The 19,956-nt window shown below is 31.5% G+C and overlaps 2 protein-coding genes across 5 annotated transcripts in view; one reads left to right on the top strand and one right to left on the bottom strand.

Annotated features, from left to right (window-relative positions):
* LOC149904421 (folliculin-interacting protein 1) overlaps nucleotides 1-18,143 on the bottom strand; it is a 31,137-nt gene extending 12,994 nt beyond the window's left edge. The window contains exons 1-6 of one of the 4 annotated variants that reach the window (XM_090106861.1): nucleotides 17,924-18,143; nucleotides 14,496-14,685; nucleotides 8,301-8,413; nucleotides 6,300-6,478; nucleotides 1,968-2,072; nucleotides 1,401-1,537 (exon numbers count right to left, since the gene is read on the bottom strand). In XM_090106861.1, the coding sequence (XP_089962987.1) occupies nucleotides 1,401-1,537; nucleotides 1,968-2,072; nucleotides 6,300-6,478; nucleotides 8,301-8,413; nucleotides 14,496-14,685; nucleotides 17,924-18,000 (801 nt within the window). In that variant the 5' untranslated portion in view covers nucleotides 18,001-18,143. Of the gene's footprint in view, nucleotides 1-1,400; nucleotides 1,538-1,967; nucleotides 2,073-6,299; nucleotides 6,479-8,300; nucleotides 8,414-14,495; nucleotides 14,686-15,256; nucleotides 15,364-17,400; nucleotides 17,714-17,923 lie in introns of those variants that run through there. The other 3 variants (XM_090106862.1, XM_090106863.1, XM_090106864.1) reach the window with 3 other exon arrangements.
* Nucleotides 18,144-18,467: 324 nt separating this feature from the next.
* On the top strand, nucleotides 18,468-19,904 carry JMJD5 (Jumonji domain containing 5). The gene is made up of 2 exons (XM_090107198.1): nucleotides 18,468-18,514; nucleotides 18,671-19,904. The coding sequence occupies exon 2, from the start codon at nucleotides 18,698-18,700 to the stop codon at nucleotides 19,892-19,894; it is 1,197 nt and encodes a 398-aa protein (XP_089963324.1). The 5' UTR covers nucleotides 18,468-18,514; nucleotides 18,671-18,697; the 3' UTR covers nucleotides 19,895-19,904.
* The last annotated feature ends 52 nt before the right edge of the window (nucleotides 19,905-19,956 follow it).

Below are 19,956 nucleotides of genomic sequence, written 5' to 3'. Positions count from 1 at the left end.
CAATAACTAGACACCTTCTGAAATCCAAAATATGTTAGTTCCCAAGCCATTTTAGTTGACATAATGTCGGCAATATAATTCCTTAATCCTCGTCTATTATTTTCAATAGCATTCATCAAATAGAACAAGGATCAATTGCTTGATCTGCGACCATTTAGCTGTCGTGTAATTGAAACTAATGTTAGATATGTTAATCTAGGTTACGATGATGTTAACCAGTCTAATAATAGCTAAGAATAGTACATAGTTGTCTATTAAACTTGGTCGTGTTGAATCCACACTACAATATTAAAAAATGCGAAAGTAACTCTGTCTGTCTGTCTGTTACTCAATCACGCCTAAACTACTGAACCAATTTGCATGAAATTTGGTATGGAGATATTTTGATACCCGAGAAAGGACATAGGCTACCTTTTATTGCGAAATATGTACCACGGGCGAAGCCGAGGCGGACCTCTAGTTTACAATAATTGTAGGAAAAGCAGACATCGTAAAAACTAAATGCATTCGCTATTATAACAGTCGAATACGTTCTTGGACAGAAATTATGATATCCTACATTACTAAAATAACACTGCCCTAATTCAGATTTTCCATTTTCTATTCTGGAATGTCTGGAATTGAGTCAACAATTTTGTAAATTAATAAGCTTTTTACTTTTCTACCATAACTACATTCATGATAGTTCTACATGTTACATTTTCAAAGACATGTATCATGATAATAAACAGTTTTACATGTTACATTTTCAAAGCCAGAACTGAAATCTTGGCAGAAACAACACATACAAGACCAAGGATAATAGACATAATCCCCGATCCATCAAACATCAACATCTCAAACAATTCTCGCCACGAAATAAACAATAGAAATTATCACACCACTACTGCACCTAAATAACAATAATAATAAATCGTCACACAGATAAGAGGTTCACATGACTTAACGATAGCGGTCATTCATGTGACGAGTCACGAGTGATAGTAATCTTCCTGTGTAAACAATTACACGCTTAAATCGTAAATTCACGTTATTAAGGTATTAAATTTTATTTCACTTTGTGTGTGGTAATGATAAGTTAGAAATAAATGCTAAAAATCAAGGCCAGAGCAACACATAACAAAGTTACTTTTATATTTTTATGTAATTTTCGCATTTATTCTATAGCGACTAATGATGATGACACTCAAAATTTAGCAAAATCTCTCATACATAAAATTGACCAAAAACACACATACCACAAAAACATCGCATCCCAACAAGTTATTCAACTCATATTCCAAAATTAAGTAACCAACTTCCAACCATATCCTTCCACCTTAAGTACATAACCAAAGATTTTTTAAAGAAAAACACAATTCATAATTCCATAACCAAAACCTCTGGAACATTCCACATACCTGCGAGTCATTACTAGACACGGTCGTCACCGTTGGAACTCGAAGCGACGTGGAGGTGAGATCGAATCGAGTCGCCATGCTCTGGAACGTTCTGCGTTGCCAGCTGCCGCTCGAGCTCAGCTTGCGGCCGGGCGACGCTGGTGGGTATTACACGCCTATTTATATAGTAAAGTGCCGATGTTCTAGTAGTAGAAATTTTTTAGTGTCTCTTTTCGGATGAACATTATTAATTAATATAATTGTCTGTCTGTTATATCTGTTATACTTACAATAACACTAATTTGATAGAAAAATGTTGCCTAAGTTATATGTAATTTTACTATTACATAATATTGTTATAAGGTAAATAATAGCATAGGTAAATTAAAGGGAGACTTCAACTGTTTCGTTTTGATTGGAGATCGGAGTAAATAAGTTGGGAGTAAGTGACATATTAAATACAAATTGTACTTAGTCAAAAAGTTTTAACTCAAACAATACACATAAAAAACTATAAATTAGAAAATTATCTGAAAATGACTCAAACTTATCAAAAAATAAAAACACATTTATTTTGTAAATACTTACATGTAAACGAATATTCAGATTGCATGTTTCCATCCCACGTGTCGAGCATCGAGAAGAAATCGACATTAGAGCCAATAGTACTGTACGAATGGTCGCCATAGAAACCTGAAAATTATTCTTCTTTATCATGTTGAACTATAACTGAAATACTTCTTATAGAGAGTAAATATTATAGGATGCAGGTCAATGGATGTTATGAAGTTTGGTGTATATATATACTTCGTAGCTTAGCTGTAAGTAGCTAGTTTAATATTTTTTACGACATGCATTAAAGAACATTAATTAGTTTTTCGAAATTTAATCCAGAACCCCTTCATTTTTGTTTTTTATTAATTAACAAAGTTATGTAACTACCCAAATACCTAAAACGCATAGAACACCTAATGAATTTAGCTCCGATTTCCAGAGTTCTAATTTATACTGACGTAATAAAACTTGCTCTTGAACCAAGGAGAAAAACAAGGCGAATATGGCGTGAATATAGAAAAATAAATAACGTGATTGTTGCATAAGATTGATATGTTTAGATAATAATATGTAACATCTGATTGTCTGGTGTAGATAATATACTGTCAAGAATCTTTAGAATAAACACGAAAACTAAATAGAACTTCCATGATTATAACGCATCATATTATGAACTATTAGACTTTTTAATAGGGAGGAGAACTCAAACGAAGATACGAGTTTATCCAATACTGCAACGTAATATTCATTGACATGTTTGTTGCAATCACAGAACAGTAAAGTAGATAGAAGTGTGATGTGGGCGTGGCCCACGTGTCACTTGTAAGGTAAGATCACCTAACTTGCTCTCAGTTGTGCGCAGAAAAATATTCGAGTCGGTTGTCAGCTGTCAAACCTTTTTTCCGTATTTTTTCATTAATTAGGACGTGTTGTTCGGTATTAGAGTGCAAAAATGATAGCAGACGAAATAATATCAGCAATGGAGGCATTTCATACCATCGGTAAGTCTTATTTTTATTTATTTTACATATAAAATTTTATGTTATATCTTCGCTTGTAATTTGTCAAAATTGTATACAAATATCTAGTCAAATTGAACCTTAATCCGTAAGAAATTAGTACTATTATAGATTGAACAGCAAACAAGAATTTCTGGAATATTATTGCAATAAACAAACGAATGTCGCTTTAGTGATGCTTGTGGCGCATATCGACAGTATCGATACTTTAGAAAAGACAAACATTATAAATATTAAATTTTATTTTATTTTTCCTTAGCTTTCATTTGTCCAATTTATTTACAGATTTTCCAAAGAGGCTAATTTAAAAGAGAAATGGATAAATGCAACGTGACGAGTTAACTAAATGCCGAACAGCACTAAGCAGTCTAACAAAGGCCACCGATACAGCAAACCTACGGCAGTTCCAAGATTTAAAATAATGCATATTTTCTGTTTGTATTTTGTAAATATAGATTAATACTATTCTATTCCGTTTTTTATTTAATAATAATAATATAAAAAGACGTACTTAGTAGTAATAAACATACTCCAAAATGTGACACATTATACTATACTCGTATAATAGAAAGAAAAAAAAATACACAAAAAATATTTATTTGTGAATTATCGATATCTCGATATCGATAACAAGGCTGACATCCCTCAGGGCATAGCATCAGATAAATATCAAGTTAATGTCATTAATGTTGAGTGACACAAATTTCAACCTTATTTCTATGTGTTGAGGTTCAAAGTTATATCTATTGAAAACTAACGCCCTCTGTTGTGGAGTAGCTGAATGTTTTTCGAATTTGGAATTTCTGTGCAATGAGAAACAAAACAGCTAATATACCTAGAGATGTTATACTAAAATAAACCGTAACATGGTGCGTTAGGGTACATATTGAAATGCTGAATTTATAACCTAAGTCAGTTTTTACTCAAATTAAGCAGTCCAATCAAAGGCATAGTTTACTTGTAGTGTACTGTATAACTATCGGTTTAAATGTGTGGGTTTGGCGACACTGGTTTTCATACTAATTATGACATTAAAGCACTTCTATTTGTTTTTATTGTTCTGTGGTTGCAATGAATAGAAAAAGAGTTACGAGATGCAACAATTCCATATGAGTTTTTAGAAGTAGGTATCTATACTAATGGTCCGGGAGCCAGCAGCAGATTTTATGACCAAGTTCCTCTCAAGCGGTAATTAGTAAAATGCATCAAAGTATAGTATTATGAAGCCTCGTGAACGTCAGCTGGAGCTCGGTTGGGGGGAAGAGCGGTTGTAGCCTCCCGTATCAGCTGACGGTTTTTCCACCAAGATACAGCCAGCTGACATATATATTTATCCACAGTTACATATAAGCTATCATCAGGTAAATTTTTGTTTGAGAGGAAATAACGGAAAATAAATTTTTCTTTAAATTTAACTATCATGTTCGAGACACCAGCTGACGTATAATACACCACGTTGTAACCAGCTGACTATTTTTTTTCGTTGAGATATTGGGTTAGCTACAATTTGACAAATTTTTAGCTGAGAGGAAATGAATGAATGAATGTATTTTTTTTCCTATGTGCGTGGGAGGCTACAACCGCTCACCCCCCCAACCGAGCGCCAGCTGACGTTCACGAGGCTTTATAATACTATACTCTCATGCGTCTGACGAATTATCTCTTGAGAGGAAATAGTTAACCAAATTTGCACCTGGCTCCCTAACCAATATTGTATATAAGGAAGTTTAACACTAAACTGACTTCGATGAAAATTAGCAGTTTACAATTTGGGTCCTTCCTTTTATTTAATACGACCCTTTCAAAAGAAAAATTAACAGATGGTGATAATTGTCATTGGCCAATGCAGTTCATCTTATTTGCTATTTCGATTGCACTATCGCATCTCAAATCTATATGCATATATGTGTAATATTTATTTGTTCCTTTACAACATATTTTGTTACGATTCAATTACTCATAATGGTTTTTCCAAAAAAAGTTATGTAAAATGTCAATATTATAATCAAGCACATATATCAAATACGCAATATAACATAGGTTCTCCATAATACAGACAACAGATACAGTGCTATTTAATTTCACGGTACTAATAATAAACACAATAACTATTTCCCATGCCTAATTGAATTGCTTCGAATCTACTGCCAACCGCCATTTATTATGATCACACGTAGGTATGTTAAATTAGACCATTTTAAAGGTATGTAATATGTATTTATACCCTGTACATATTTCGTGCCTTTTGAAACAGTATTATAAAAAAAAAATGAATTGATAGCGAAAATTTTCATTCCAATTTCTAATCTTTCAAAATATTAAAAAAAAATTAGAATTTGGTGTTGAATGAACCATAATTCCTATTCTTTACTATATAAATATTAAATACTATAGTTGAGCCAATTTAATAGGCAACATTTGACGTCTATCAATTTTATCTTCATAGGGTGGTAACCTGCTTAAAAACATCGATTAAAGCGAATTAATCGATACGGACTTGAAACAATTGTCAATCGAACTTAAAACACATGTCAATAATTTATGATGATTTTTATTCCCAAGTAACCAATGCATTCGATTCTAGATGTCAGATTTCGATTTTTAGAGTAACGTCTCTGGTATTTATAAAGAAAAAAGGTTTATTGACACAAAATTGTAGCGACGTCAGTTCTTTAAATAAGAAAATGTTTATTATGTTTAGAATGGTTTATCAGTAAAATCAAATCTTAAAATTAGTTGCATCGGTCATTATTATTATAAATATGTAATCGTTATTGAAAAAAGTTAAGCAAATGTGCAGTTCTAACAAAACGAAATATCATGTTATTCTATGTCGTCGTTACTAGGTTACGTTGTTGAATTTTGTTGAACTGTCAAATGTTGCCTATTAAAATGGCTCTACTATATACATATTATATTCATAGTAAAAATAAACATAATAAAAATACGCGCTGCATCGCTCGCGTGAATATCACGCTATTGTGTGGCAGCCATCCCTCATTATAATCTCGTATTTCACCCCCTTTTGTTCTACTTATACATTCATAAAAACCCGACAAGCGTAAAAACACATACACATACAAGCACGATATACTATCACAATTATAAAATTAATATGAATAGTGCTGCATTTGTTTACCCAAAAACTATATAGCTGAACTAGCCGTCCGCCCCTACTCCGCCTATGGTATATTTACATAGCCTGAAACACTCAGAATTCACGTATACGATCGTATAAAATCGGTCCAGTAGTTCCTGAGATTAGCGTCAATCAAACAAACTGTTAAACTTTATATCATTAGTATATCCTAGTTAAGACAATCAAATAATGAGAAAAAGCACCTACCAGAATCTCCTCTATCAATCGAGAAGCTTAGTGACACTCCTTCTTCCCTCAACGGCATATTCATAGGAGTGGAACAACTCCGTAACTCGCTGGTAACATTAGCATTGATGTCCGTCTTGCGATCCGCTCGACTGATCCGCCGGGAGTTCGGGACGAAGAACATCTTTGTACACATCAACCTGGGTGGAAGAAAAATGCTTATTCATAACATTTCATATCAGTCATACTGACTGTTAGTATAACATCTGTATACACATCAATATGGGTGAAAGAAAAATCCTAGAAAACCATTCTTAATATCCCTACCTAATACTATAGACTTGAAATATGGTCCATGTCAATTCCTAGGGCATTAATGTACCTACACTGCTATGTTACATTAGCAGATAGCGCAAAATTTAAACGACATAAAGAAAAGTGTTATGAATTAAAACTACTAATATGATTACATATTATATATGATTATATAAGAAAATACCTCGTAACCTAATGGTTACGAGGTGTTGATATTTATATTTTCTTGAGAAACGAATGTAAATATAAATTATAAACGATTGAATGTAACATATAAAAGCACTTAAGATTCATCAATTTAGAGATGAGCAAAAATCGTCTTCAAAAGAAGAAAAAACATACTTAAACAAAATAATTTAAAGAGAAATTCCATTCTAATGATATTACAATACAAGAAAAGTTAATAGTCTCATGTATATTTAATAAATCGTTTAAATATACTGAGGAATATTTACTAAGGTCACAATGTAACCGTATCTTGGCAATTTGATAAGCACACATTAAGAAGGACACTGGTAATGGAAGGAACATACTGGTGCAATGAAAATATCATATTACATAAACGTATTATATAAGAACAAGTGTATCTTTATTTGTAAGAGACACTAGACTAAGTTCACAGAGTTCTCTTTACACACATAAACAATATAATTTGGAAAAGAAGATCGATCTTGATAACAGCTTTTTGTTGTCACTTCGCCTTAAATTCTGCTTTCTGAACCGGTGGTACCAATTAGTAGTTCAATAAGAATCCAAAGCACTACATTATGAAATACATATAAAGAATTGTCGAGTTTGAGTATTTTATGCAGTATTTACTCAGGGAACTACAATCATTAAGTATCTATCCCCCCCAAACGAACTTCTGTTCTGAAATTCCATCCTTAGAATACGAGATAATTTTATCATGGCGATAGCGTGATTCAATAAATCACCGCTCTACTTAATCACTTAAGAACCGCTTTACTTCGTTGTGTAAACGATCATATAATAAATTGCCTGAACCGGCGATTATTACCTAAATCAAAATAAATCTGGTTCCCACCACTTACGGCCGGCTGCTATTCGCGTATTCAAACAATCTATTTCTACGATCGTGATACAAATGGAACGATTTATAGATGTTGAGATACAGTCGAATTCATAGGGTTAAGGTCAAATTCTACATTTCGTTTTAACGGTAATTCTGCAATGATATTTCCTTCGTCTATTTGGACCACCCATTGTGACCCATCTCTATGGACATTTCTCCTTTTAGATGTTTAGTGTCCAAAAAGTTTTTAATTTTGTTTTTTATTTGATCACCCCATACTTCAATCAAAACCAGAAACTTTTGTATTAACATGCTAACTATAAAACTTGCAATATCGTCTTTGTAGAAAAGATCCTTCCAAATTCGTCCTTCTCTACATAAGAAATGCCAACTTTGCAACTTCTTTAATATCATCAAAGAAGTTGCAAAGATGAACAGAGTGATTAGTGAACAATCGAAGGAAGTCCGACATTACAAATACAATTTTGTCAACATACTAAGTAATATTTATAGACGACAATATAACAACTTTTAAAAATACTGATATGGCTAAACTACATATTTTAAGCCTCATGTAGGTACTATAAATAACGTCTAATCTATTAAAAACTATCCAAATATACATGTCACATATGAGATTGATAATAATCAACAGTTATGTTCTAGATAATTACCTTTTCGGGTCGTCCATGATGTGGATTTTGAATGACACACTCTTGCAGTTCATAGCGACAGCGCCGAATATCATCTCACCGAGCATGCCCGCGTCTGATGCTGGTCCCTTATACTGAACAGAAACAATTTCTTTAAGACACCATAATAGCATTATCTATACAATGTACTTATACACAAGTAAGTATTAGTTCCACCACTCGGATCATACACGATCGTATTTTAATGATTTTTTATTTGTTAGATTTGTCTCCTTTGCCATTTTGGTGAAATTGGAAAGCTTATAACAAATTGTCACCCCAGGGGAGGTGAGGTAAGCAGCTAGTTTAAAATAGTGTTAAATTCAAATAACTCAAACAATTGAATTCCTCTTATTTGTCCTCACCACAATAGAATCTGGGTTAATTATAAACAAACGTTAAAACAATATTAACTTATCTATTGTGCCAAATAGCTAAATCTAGGTACATTTAATATAAATAAATATGGTCGATTTCGGCAAATAATATAATATCAGGAATATAAATGCAAACCATGGTGGCAAAATTTTAAGGTAAATAAATAGTGTTTTAATATACTTAAAGATAAGATCTATATTAAACTAGATTTTATCTTCATTTAATCAGCGAACCGACTGTGATGGTGTCGAATTTAAACTTTCACATCTCTAATTCTAACAGGAAGTAAAATTGAAAGAGATTTTGAGTGAGATTCAAACTGAACTTAATCATACGGAACAGAAAGGAAAAATGATCAGAGAACCAAGGTCACAATAATGTTTAGAATTAACAATACATAATTGTTAATTCTAAACTTATTTGCAAGGCAATAAGTGCATAAAACCTGCTAACTGGTATAATGAATTCATACTAATACATATTATAAATGCGAAAGTAACTCTGTCTGTCTGTCTGTTACTCAATCACGCCTAAACTACTGAACCAATTTGCATGAAATTTGGTATGGAGATATTTTGATACCCGAGAAAGGACATAGGCTACCTTTTATTGCGAAATATGTACAACGGGCGAAGCCGGGGCGGACCTCTAGTATATAATAAACGATAAGTATGAAGGAAAAAATACTGTCAAAACATACAATTGTAAATATGTATTGCAATGCAGATATCAGCCAACCTTTGACGACTTAAGAACGTAATAGATGACGCATAAGGAAAAGCATCTGCTGCAAATTATAAAGCAGATGCGTATTTTAATTTTAATGGCGGGGAATCTTCAAAACAAAACCTGTTCTATGGAATATTGTTTGCACTTGGTAAACAGTTTTGATTGTGATAGGTCGTTGTAAACATCGACATGTGTTGTTACCAATGATTATTATGTTAGCATAGCATATTTATGTATACTTACGTGATAAAACCTAATTTTAATTGCCGCAATTTATGTGCAAACATTTTCTATTTAGAAATTTTTTGAGTAATTTAGTATAAAATAAGTATATTTACCTTACTACCTCTGTTAAGAGGTAGTATTTGTTCGGCTCTCTAGTTTCTATTAGCATAGCTTTATCTCTCCTCTCAATTATTACATCAACTTAAAATAATAATATTGCTTCAGGACTGTAATACTTATTCTTTTTGTTTTCGTTTACAATCTGCATATTGTTTACTTTATGTATTGCAAGAGAAAATCAAAATTCTGCATATTATACCTTGACCCTACGGGCTACGAGAGATCATTCACACCGACCGCTGGCGGCCGCCAATGTTCCAGCAAAATCGTCTGTATGAGCCATTTTATAAAGAAAATCGTCTGTTTGAGCAATTATATAAATCATGCGGAAACAGTAATATGTTTAATACTAGAAAAATAAATGACAATCGAACGTTTGCAATTACATGTACATATTTTATGAGACTACCTTCATATTTTGCTTAATTCTAGTTTAGCTATTTACGTTTTTATTTAATACATACTGTTTATAACGGTTACTTTGCACGAAGTCGGGAAAAATGTATAAAGCTACTAATCAATAGATAAATAAAATGATCATAAAAATGCACAGACAACGTTATTCTATTTTATTTTTTATACGAATAATCCGCAACAGATCAAATATATCAATCAACCACAGAACAGTAAAAACTGTTCTGTGCAATCAACGAACAAAGAACTAGTAAGTAGTAATACCTTAATAATCAAGGAAGTGACATATCAAGACACACGTATTCGAGATCACGTGATTGTAGGCAATTTAGAATTAATTTCGTCTTTTTTAATGACACATATTCGCGATTATTCCACCGGACAGTATCCGAAGGTCATAATCCAAGGAAAATCGAGCAGAAATACAGAACAGAATTTTCTATAGTAAGGAAGGTCTTTAGCTTCTATAATCTATGGTAAGGAAAAAATAATTTTAATATTAAAAATTAAAATCAACTTTTTCATAGCGGTTCGTACTTAAGTTGTTTTTTAAATGAATTTATTTCTAGATAGACCAGGAAATCCTACATTGCCAATAATCAGTTTAAGGTTCTTAATTAATTTGACGTATGGTCAGTGGCTCTCTTTATAGAGCGCTTCATAAAAAGTCATACGACTGAGTCAGCGTGGTTTTTACATTGTCAGAGACAGGAAAACGGTGTTTTGCTAGTAGTTATTCGAAAAATGCCTTGTCTATTTTTATTTATTTTTATTTTTTGTTGCAAGTTTGATTTAAAAGTGGAATTTATTTGATACCTACAGCAAAAGGCTATAAGAACAGCAGATATGCTGTAAGCCAATCATAATATTCTATACACCGTAGAATTGAGGTTTAGTAAAAAAGCAACATAATTCTGATTCCGAGCTATTTTACTTTAGTTTGAACACACTATTAGGTCATTCTGGGTCATTCAGACTTGATCATATAAAATGTCATGGTTCAATCTCTTAGCCGCGTCACGTGACTGCAATTCCAAATGATTTATGTGGACAGGTTTTAGATTCGTTGAGTTGACAACACTGTTATGGATGTATACAACGGATGTATACGATAATATTGTTGACAATAATAATAAATCATTACTTTCTTATTATACGAGAATTTCATTATTGACTTACGTAAATGAAAATAAAAAGATATAAACGCCGATAATATTACCTTAATATAAAATAGGTAAACATCATTGGTAAAACACAATAAACTGAAACAGACTTGTCTTAATTACAGTTTTCATTGTGGAGTAAGCTCATTATTCACGTTTAATGTTTACCGACCACAATAATAATTCAGCAATTAAATTGCCTATCGTTCTAATTATTTGACGGTCAGGTTTTATGAAAATATTTCCTTGTCATGTTTGGACAGCTGAATTCCTCAAGGAAAACTCGTAATCAATTGTGAGTTTTTGTTTTAGAAAATCCACCGGCCGTTGAACAATAGGAGGAAATTAATAACGATTTGAAATCAAATGCCCCGTATATTTTACAATCGTAAGATATTTTTAAATTAATAAATATTGCTGAAAGTCACGAAGAGAAAATAACGTAGGTTCTAATTACTGAAACATACTGTTTCTAATATTTTAAAGTCATTCAAATAAATAAAATATATGAATTACATTTTAATGTGTACTCATTTGTTATAACACCCACACCTGTGTAGAGTTTGTTTGACTATTGTATTTTCAGCTGTTACAAAAATAGAATTACTTTTACACTCAACCTAAAAAGCATAATTTAATTAGCATATTTACTTTATATAGCGTCTATATTCCATATAGAGTAAATATACCAAATTGGTCGCACTAAACGATCCCATGCGACCATTTGTCACAACCATAATAGTACATGTTTATTAATCACAATGAAGCTAAAATTACAGTCACACAGAAACTATTCTTTAGGATCACTTACGTTGTAATCAAAAAGGCTAACATAAAGTGATCTAAAAATAGATGCGAGTACTTCGAACACATACACAGGCAATTGAGTCTCGTGACGTTACAATTGTAGTGTTATTTTTATATCTAAACGATTATATTGATGAAAAATCGTTATCGCGATTGGCTTCTGACATGATATAAATACCAATTGTTTAGATGAGGGTGGGACTTCCCTTTTTTATTCTATTATTTTCTCTTATAAGGATCTGTCTTAGAAACTAAATGATTATTGATTATTAAATAAGCCTTCATGCGTAAAACTCGATTCATGTGAAAGGTCAAGGGTATGGTATTTTCTATGAAGGTCTACACAGGTACTATAGCGAGGATTTCTCATGTGAACAATAATGTATGGCTTCTATAATACCTTACAATGAGAACTCTAATAAGGTCGGCATTGAGTAAAACGAGAATGGATTCGGAACTATATACTTACCTACCTAGTTCATATGAATTTTTAATTTCGCATTCCATAAATCTGACCTAATATTAATTACATTGCGATTCTTGTTTATTTGTTTGGTTATCCAAATCAACTCTGTAACTACTAGCTGCCTATTTTGAAAATTCATATATTTTGTCAATGTAAATGATTAAAAATATTTCATTGTTTTTTTCCCGTGTCAACCCGTGTCTCGAGTATATAGTATTACACAGGTACTATAGCGAGGATTACATTAACGATTCTATAGAAGCGTTCTTCTGGAAGCGTGTGTTGCTGTAAAGGAAACGCTCTAGAGATGAAGATAAAAGTCAATGACTCACGAAAAAGTCTCGGACAAGAACCCAGCTTATAATTTTTGATTACATGAGAAAAAAAAGATCACTGAACGCAAAATATTAGGTAGGTATTTGTTAGTCGCCATTTTTTTTAAACCCTAAAAGAATGAAATACCTAGCCAAGCTATAAAAATTAACATACATAGTTAGGTCAAATGCCAAAATAAAAAGGCAAGTTCATTTTTAGACGACACGACTTGCGTTGAAACGAATGCAAATTAGCTAAATTGAATGTCACGTGATATTTGAAGATTTACGCATTATATTACAAAAACTGTTTAAATTCGTTTCAACAGGATATTTATTTTAAGCATTATTATGATTAGATACATAATGATGATTACAAAATTTACATTAACAACAGGTAATAAGCTAATAACAGTAATCATTTATAATAGACCAAGTGATCAGATTTTTTTTTCAAATTTTTCTAATACTAAAGAAGTAGGTACTTAATGATTATAAAAAAAAAAAATATTCTCGAGTACAAAATTTAGAATATTTAGCTTTTACACTTTTTTTTCTGCCGGACCGGCCGGTGCAGGTGTGATCAACTTGTATGAACACTTTTTAAGCTACAAAAACTTATTAGTCATAATATCTTCCGAGTTATACAGAGCAAAAATGGAACTTTTTTTATTTTGTCATAACCATCTGTCAAAGGCATTTTCGTCATTCGTTGCTAAAAACAGTTTCGGCACTTTCACAAAACACAATTACCTGTCACCGAAAATAGATTCTATATTTATTTTAAGATTGTTTAGTAAGCAGCATAGATGATATTTCAGAAATATATTGACCCTGAGCTTTATCGCATAAGCCATTATATAAAATTAAACGTTCTAAGGTAAATAATGACTATTGTATTTTTGTCAGGTATGATTATTTTTTTTATTCCGTTTGTCGCAATAATAATTATTATTCTTATATTTATGTTTACTTATTAAGTGACTTGAATTACAGAAGCTTTTTTATTTATTAAGCTATTGCATAGCTTCCGCGGGCCTTGAGCTCGGGGACCGAATCCAGAAATTTAGTAACGAAATACCTCACGCTCCCCACTCCGACGGGCGCAGAGGTGTGGCTTGAAGGCATAGCATGCAATAGCTTTATCGCGGCCGTCCCCGAGTGCCACACGTCTTTTTTTTTTAATTTGTATCATTTAAATAAAAAAAATTATTGTTACCTTTTTGAAGTAATATATTATCACAATAATTTAATGATGGATTAATCCAAAAAAACACACCGATATGTTAATATGTAATCAACTTGTAATTATGTAACTTTAATTACATAAATTGAAGTTCAGATGAAATACTGCAAGGGCTCTTGAGTAATAAAGAAAACTTTATCAGTGCTTATGGTCAGAGAATTTTTTTACAAAATATCCTATAAAAACACCAAACTATGTTACTCAAATGAATTATCATCATCACCCCACCATCATCAATATATCACCTATGAAAATATAACTTATGATCCCTAAACAATATTCAATAATAAGAAAATCAATGAAACATCAACTTACGAAATATTTAAATCCATCCACCACCTCCACGATACATGGCAACTTCTTGGTCTCTCCATAATCTGGCACATCATTTTTATTAGCTGGTAACTTTTCTATAGTTGACGAATCAAAAAGCACTCTTCTTCCGCGTCTATCACACTCTTTGTATAGAAGCAAACGCACTTGCTCCAATTCTGCTTCACGAGATCTGTTTTAATAACAATTTTTATTTTTATGATGTTCTAATAAGTTTTTTTTTTATTATCATCAATACTATCATTTAACGTCTCTAATAATTCCATATTTAAATATTATGTGAGCCAGTGTATTTGAAAATAATATTTATTTGCCGCAAAATTAAAAATTAATGTTTACAGACAATATAAATTAATTATTAATATTGCTATTAACAGAAGAATTTTAAAAGATTATTAAGCTACATGTAGATTTTATTCAAACTCAAACTCAAACTCAAACATTCATTTATTCAATTAGACTACTATTTAGTAGCACTTTCGAATCGTCATTACATAGTATTTTTAACATTTACCACCGATTCGGAAAGCAGTATCTATGGAGAAGAATCGGCAAGAAACTCCATAGTTGCTCTTTTAAATAATGTCAATAAATTTACATAATATGTAACTTATATCTACCTAACTACATAATATGCCAAAGAACTGTCCTGTGGTTTTTACGCGACAACCCTCCATATTATTTCATTAAGCTTGATACATAATCAGCATTGGGAAATCAAGAAGAGTTTAAACTGTAGGTACCTCCAAAACTTTCTCTTGCACAATACAAGTCATGTGCCCACTTTGCATTCAATATGCAATCATTATTGTTTACACTTAGCTTTTTAACATAATGCAAAATAAATAGTAACACTAACTTATTTATTTAAATAAAAAATCTTATTTTAAAAACACTTTTTTTTGGAAATAAAATTAACTATTATTTTGCTATAAACTTTCAACATTAATTGTCCCACTTTTAATAATAACTGCAGTCGTTTAAACAAGTTTGCACTGCTTCCCAGCAAGCACATAAATTGTATATTAACCAAAAATATATACAGAATTATGACTTGAAGTTATATTAATTATTTAAATCGTCACTATCCAAATATAAGTACTTTATAAAGGCATTTGCTTCATCAAATAATGCTAACTGTTATATTATGGTTACCAAAAAATTGTTACAATGTCAAAAATCTTAAATAAACGTAGGATAATTCTAAATTACAGCTTCTAAAACAGCTTTCAAACTTATAGTAATACTATTATCTTATATTGGTAATTTTAATAACGTTACGCTCTAAATAAGCATAAATAAATTATTTTATAGTGCCTTTGAACGTATGTTGGTTTTTTAAAGAATAAAAGCTTTATAATAGTCCATTATTGTGTTAATTTAATACTAATCCTATATTAACATTGAATTTATAACAATTATTGCTTTTGCTCCGTTTTCTTTCAAATCTATTCATCTCTACAGTATATAGCTATATATTGATCGAAATAAAAGTATTGTTAGAACTATGAGTAATAATAACATCGTAATTTGAATTTGGTTAATGGATAAAAAGGCTTTCAATAAAACTACAAAACAGGCGGATTCAAATGAAAACTTAAAAAGGAGTATACTGATTTTATTAATAATAATTGTAGTAAACAAAAAAAGATTCTTCATCGGCATCTTCATATTATGTTGGGAAACGCTTTACTTTGCAGGGCATGTTGGTTCTGAAAAGAACAAGCAAGTTTGTTTTTTAAATGGCCTAATTAAAAATCTTGGCTTATTTATTTTATACCAAGTACCTAACTAATTACGGTTCCCTGATAAGCTCGATAAAAATCAGTCACTAATACGTATAATGAGTTTAAGCATCATAACATATTTCCGAAGTGCTGTTATATGGCTGAACATAATAAGTGTCTTGTATTACACTATATACGAGCTCTAATTTTTGTGACAAACCATATTAAAATTAACAGCACTATTATGCTATCATGAAATGCCTAAAGCTTTAATTTCATTTGTCGCCATTTGCTTTCCTTTTCCTATCTTACAAAAATAATACAAGTTACTAAGATCTGACTAGAAAGGGAATGAAATCATTTGTATTTTGTACCAATATCTTTATAAGGTACTTTAATTGTTAAAACTATTACTATAATCTAAATTTTGTGATATTTGTTAAAAATAGGTTATGTTTTATAAAAAAAAAATATACTAATAAAGTATATTAGCGAGGGCGCGTGTATTCTTTCTCAATAACATGTATATTTCACCCGACAAACTGATGCGCGCAGCTAATTTCACTCAAAACATTCAGAAATACAGGCGGTACTTACCCATCATTCAATATTAATTTTCACATTTAAATATTTCAAGTCCACATAACGTTGCACGATCAAAAACAGATCAATATATTTTTAAAATAAATAAGATTTTCTTTTTTACAAAGGAATTACAACCGTTAGCATTGTTATGAAATTTTAATAACAGATTGTAATTTTAAAAGCTATATAATGACTGTAATGAAGTCGCAAAAAATGTCATTTGTTTATTCATGTGCTCATAACTGACTTAATTAATGATTTAATACGATAATTATAATGTTATTAAATTGCCTTTATATAGCTCAACGCTGTCTAAAGGGGGGGCCCAAATTTTACTTATAAGAGTCGTATAAAAGAAATACAGCCGATATACGATTTGGTTATAATGCTTTGTACATGAACTCGTGCTATCATAAGTTTGTTATAATGGTGTTTTGTGCTTGCTGGGTTCTGTTTACATAATGCTAGTTTCTATTAAAGAACAGCAAATGATCTAACAATGTAATAATTTACAAAGCACCATCAATTATCTATTATCATTTGATTATAAACTAAACACCAACTTTTTAATTTACCTCAATAGCATTTTAATTCATAGTCGCTTACAAATTATTCACAGCTGTTCTCTACAAATGTTATGTACTAGCATCAAAGAGATACACACCACATGCACTTTACATGCGGGAAATGCAACAAGAACACTTTAAATGCACTTAGACGGCTGGAGGATGGGCAATCAGCCGATGCGAGTGGAATGTGCGAGTGTACTGGGTCGCGTGTAAATAACAAGTAAACATTGATTGAGTAGCGGCCGCCCCTCTTCCTGTGTGACGTCATCGGGCAGTCGCCCACGCTGCCCCCCGCACCAACCTCGCTTATCACATGCTTCGGGCCTACCTCTGCCTCCCTTGCTATTTAGTATTTGCCACTTGCCAGTCGTTGTCGGTGACGACTGACAGTCTGTTCAAAGAACTGACAATACTGTGTGCGTCACCAACATTCTCCGCAATAATTTATTTTAGATCTGTTTCGCTTTTTCGCCAATTCATTCAGACAACTTTCGAATAATAGAAACAATGTACGTACGTTACGACTTACCTGCTCCCAAGGAGTGAATTTCTAAAGCCATAACTTAGTTTTCCATTTGTAACAAAGATTTTTTCTAACAATGCCATTACGTCACACACCACATTTCACAGCAATCCCGTTTAAGATTCTTATTCTCATCTTCATGTTAAACACAAATCAAGAAAATGATATATTATCAATATTTTTCACTTCAATAAAAAACATCCGATGTAAATAAAAATAATCTGACAGATCACGTGAACTAATGACAGCGAGTCATATGATTCACCATAGACAAGAGCTATACTTTTACATTAAAAAGGTCAAGGTTAAGGGGAAAGGGTGTAAAGATAAATTATAATGTATATAATTAATAAATTAGGGGTTGATTAATGAAAAGTTCTAACAATAAAATGGACTGGCTGCAACGAATTCGACGATTTTACATTTTTTTTAACTTATGATGGCCTACGGGTAAAAATATCAACTGTCATTTTGACAGTTCTGGGTATACATTACTAATCTGTGGTTCAGAATATTTTTAATCTCTTATTCTGTTTTCTATGGTGTTTGTTTACTTTCATATTTATAGTTTTTCCCGTGTTTTTCCATATATTTCTTGTATTTAATTTAAAAACTTCTTATTAATTATTAACTTATAAAATACATTTCTAAATAATTAAGTGACGAGAATTTTGTTGTAAGATATATTTCAGAATTAAAATGAATTCCTAACCTTAAAATATCTTTATAATCTTTTATGTTCGTCTTCCAAAGAAATTGATTACTTCTGAGCTACTAAAAATGCAATGTATGTGTGAGAAAATTCAAGAATTTAGATCAGTTGTGTTAGCATCGATATATGAAGTTTCTGAATTGGACCATGCCAGTAAAGCAATACTTGTTAGATATTTAAAGGATATTACAACTATAACTTCGACTTCATCAATAAAAATTCAAGGTATAATTGATTATATGTATGAACAAGTCAACATTGGGAATTGGAAAGATGTGAGAATATTTTTACGTAAAACAATAACCATTGCTTCCTATTTACGAGTGTTAGCCATGTTATTGAATTGTAATTCACTTTCTGATACTTTGATAAAGGAGTTATTTGTAGTCATAGACTTTGGGATTATGTTTGGATGTCCCATTAATGCAGAACCTAGACTACTTCAGAAATGTGCCTCAATTGTAAATACATTTACAAAACAAGATGAGAATAACTTTGAAAACAAAATTATAAACAATAAACCAGATATTAATCCAAGTTATGAACATGAAAGAGCTATTTCAATAGACATAGTAAACAATCCTAGTATGGAAACATTTTATAAAAATTACATTATGTTAGAGAAACCAGTTGTTTTAGAAAAATGTATTGATCATTGGCCTGCACTGTCTAAGTGGAGAGATAACAATTATTTCATAAAACTAGCTGGACTGAGAACAGTTTCTATAGAAATAGGGAAAGAATATACAGATTCAAATTGGACGCAAAAACTAACCACTATGAAAGATTTTATTAGCAATTACATTTATCAATCTGATGGACCAATAGGATATCTAGCTCAGTATCAGCTGTTTGATCAAATTCCGGAACTGAAAGATGATATAATAGAGCCAGAATACTGCTGTTTTTCAGAAACAAATGATCCAGTTAATATAATGGCTTGGTATGGGCCTAAAGGCACCGTATCTCCCTTACATCATGACCCTACTAAGAATTTATTAGCACAAGTAGTGGGTGAAAAAAGGCTATATTTATTTTCACCAAAGGACTCAGAATATGTCTATCCTCATGAGCATGAACTATTAAACAATACAGCTAGAGTGGATCCAAGAAGTCCCGATTTTGAAAAATATCCTGAATACAAAAATGCTACACCATACTTCTGTATATTGAAACCTGGCCAGATGCTGTATATACCACCTAAATGGTGGCATTTTGTTGAATCTTTATCGGTTAGCTTTTCAGTCAGTTTCTGGTGGCAATAATTCATTTTTTACATTATTGAAGTTACATTGGACAGATTTGACAGAGATTGTATGATATATCA

The sequence above is a fragment of the Colias eurytheme genome, chromosome 11 (assembly GCF_061535395.1).
Source record: "Colias eurytheme isolate Ceu_HAF_F1 chromosome 11, ilColEury1 Martin Lab GWU primary, whole genome shotgun sequence".
NCBI lineage: Eukaryota > Metazoa > Arthropoda > Insecta > Lepidoptera > Pieridae > Colias > Colias eurytheme.
This window is presented reverse-complemented; position numbering and strand designations above follow the sequence as displayed.

What these genes read in the sequence shown, in the direction of transcription:
- JMJD5 (XM_090107198.1), top strand. Translation starts at nt 18,698, where the DNA reads ATGCAATGTATGTGTGAGAAAATTCAAGAATTTAGATCAGTTGTGTTA.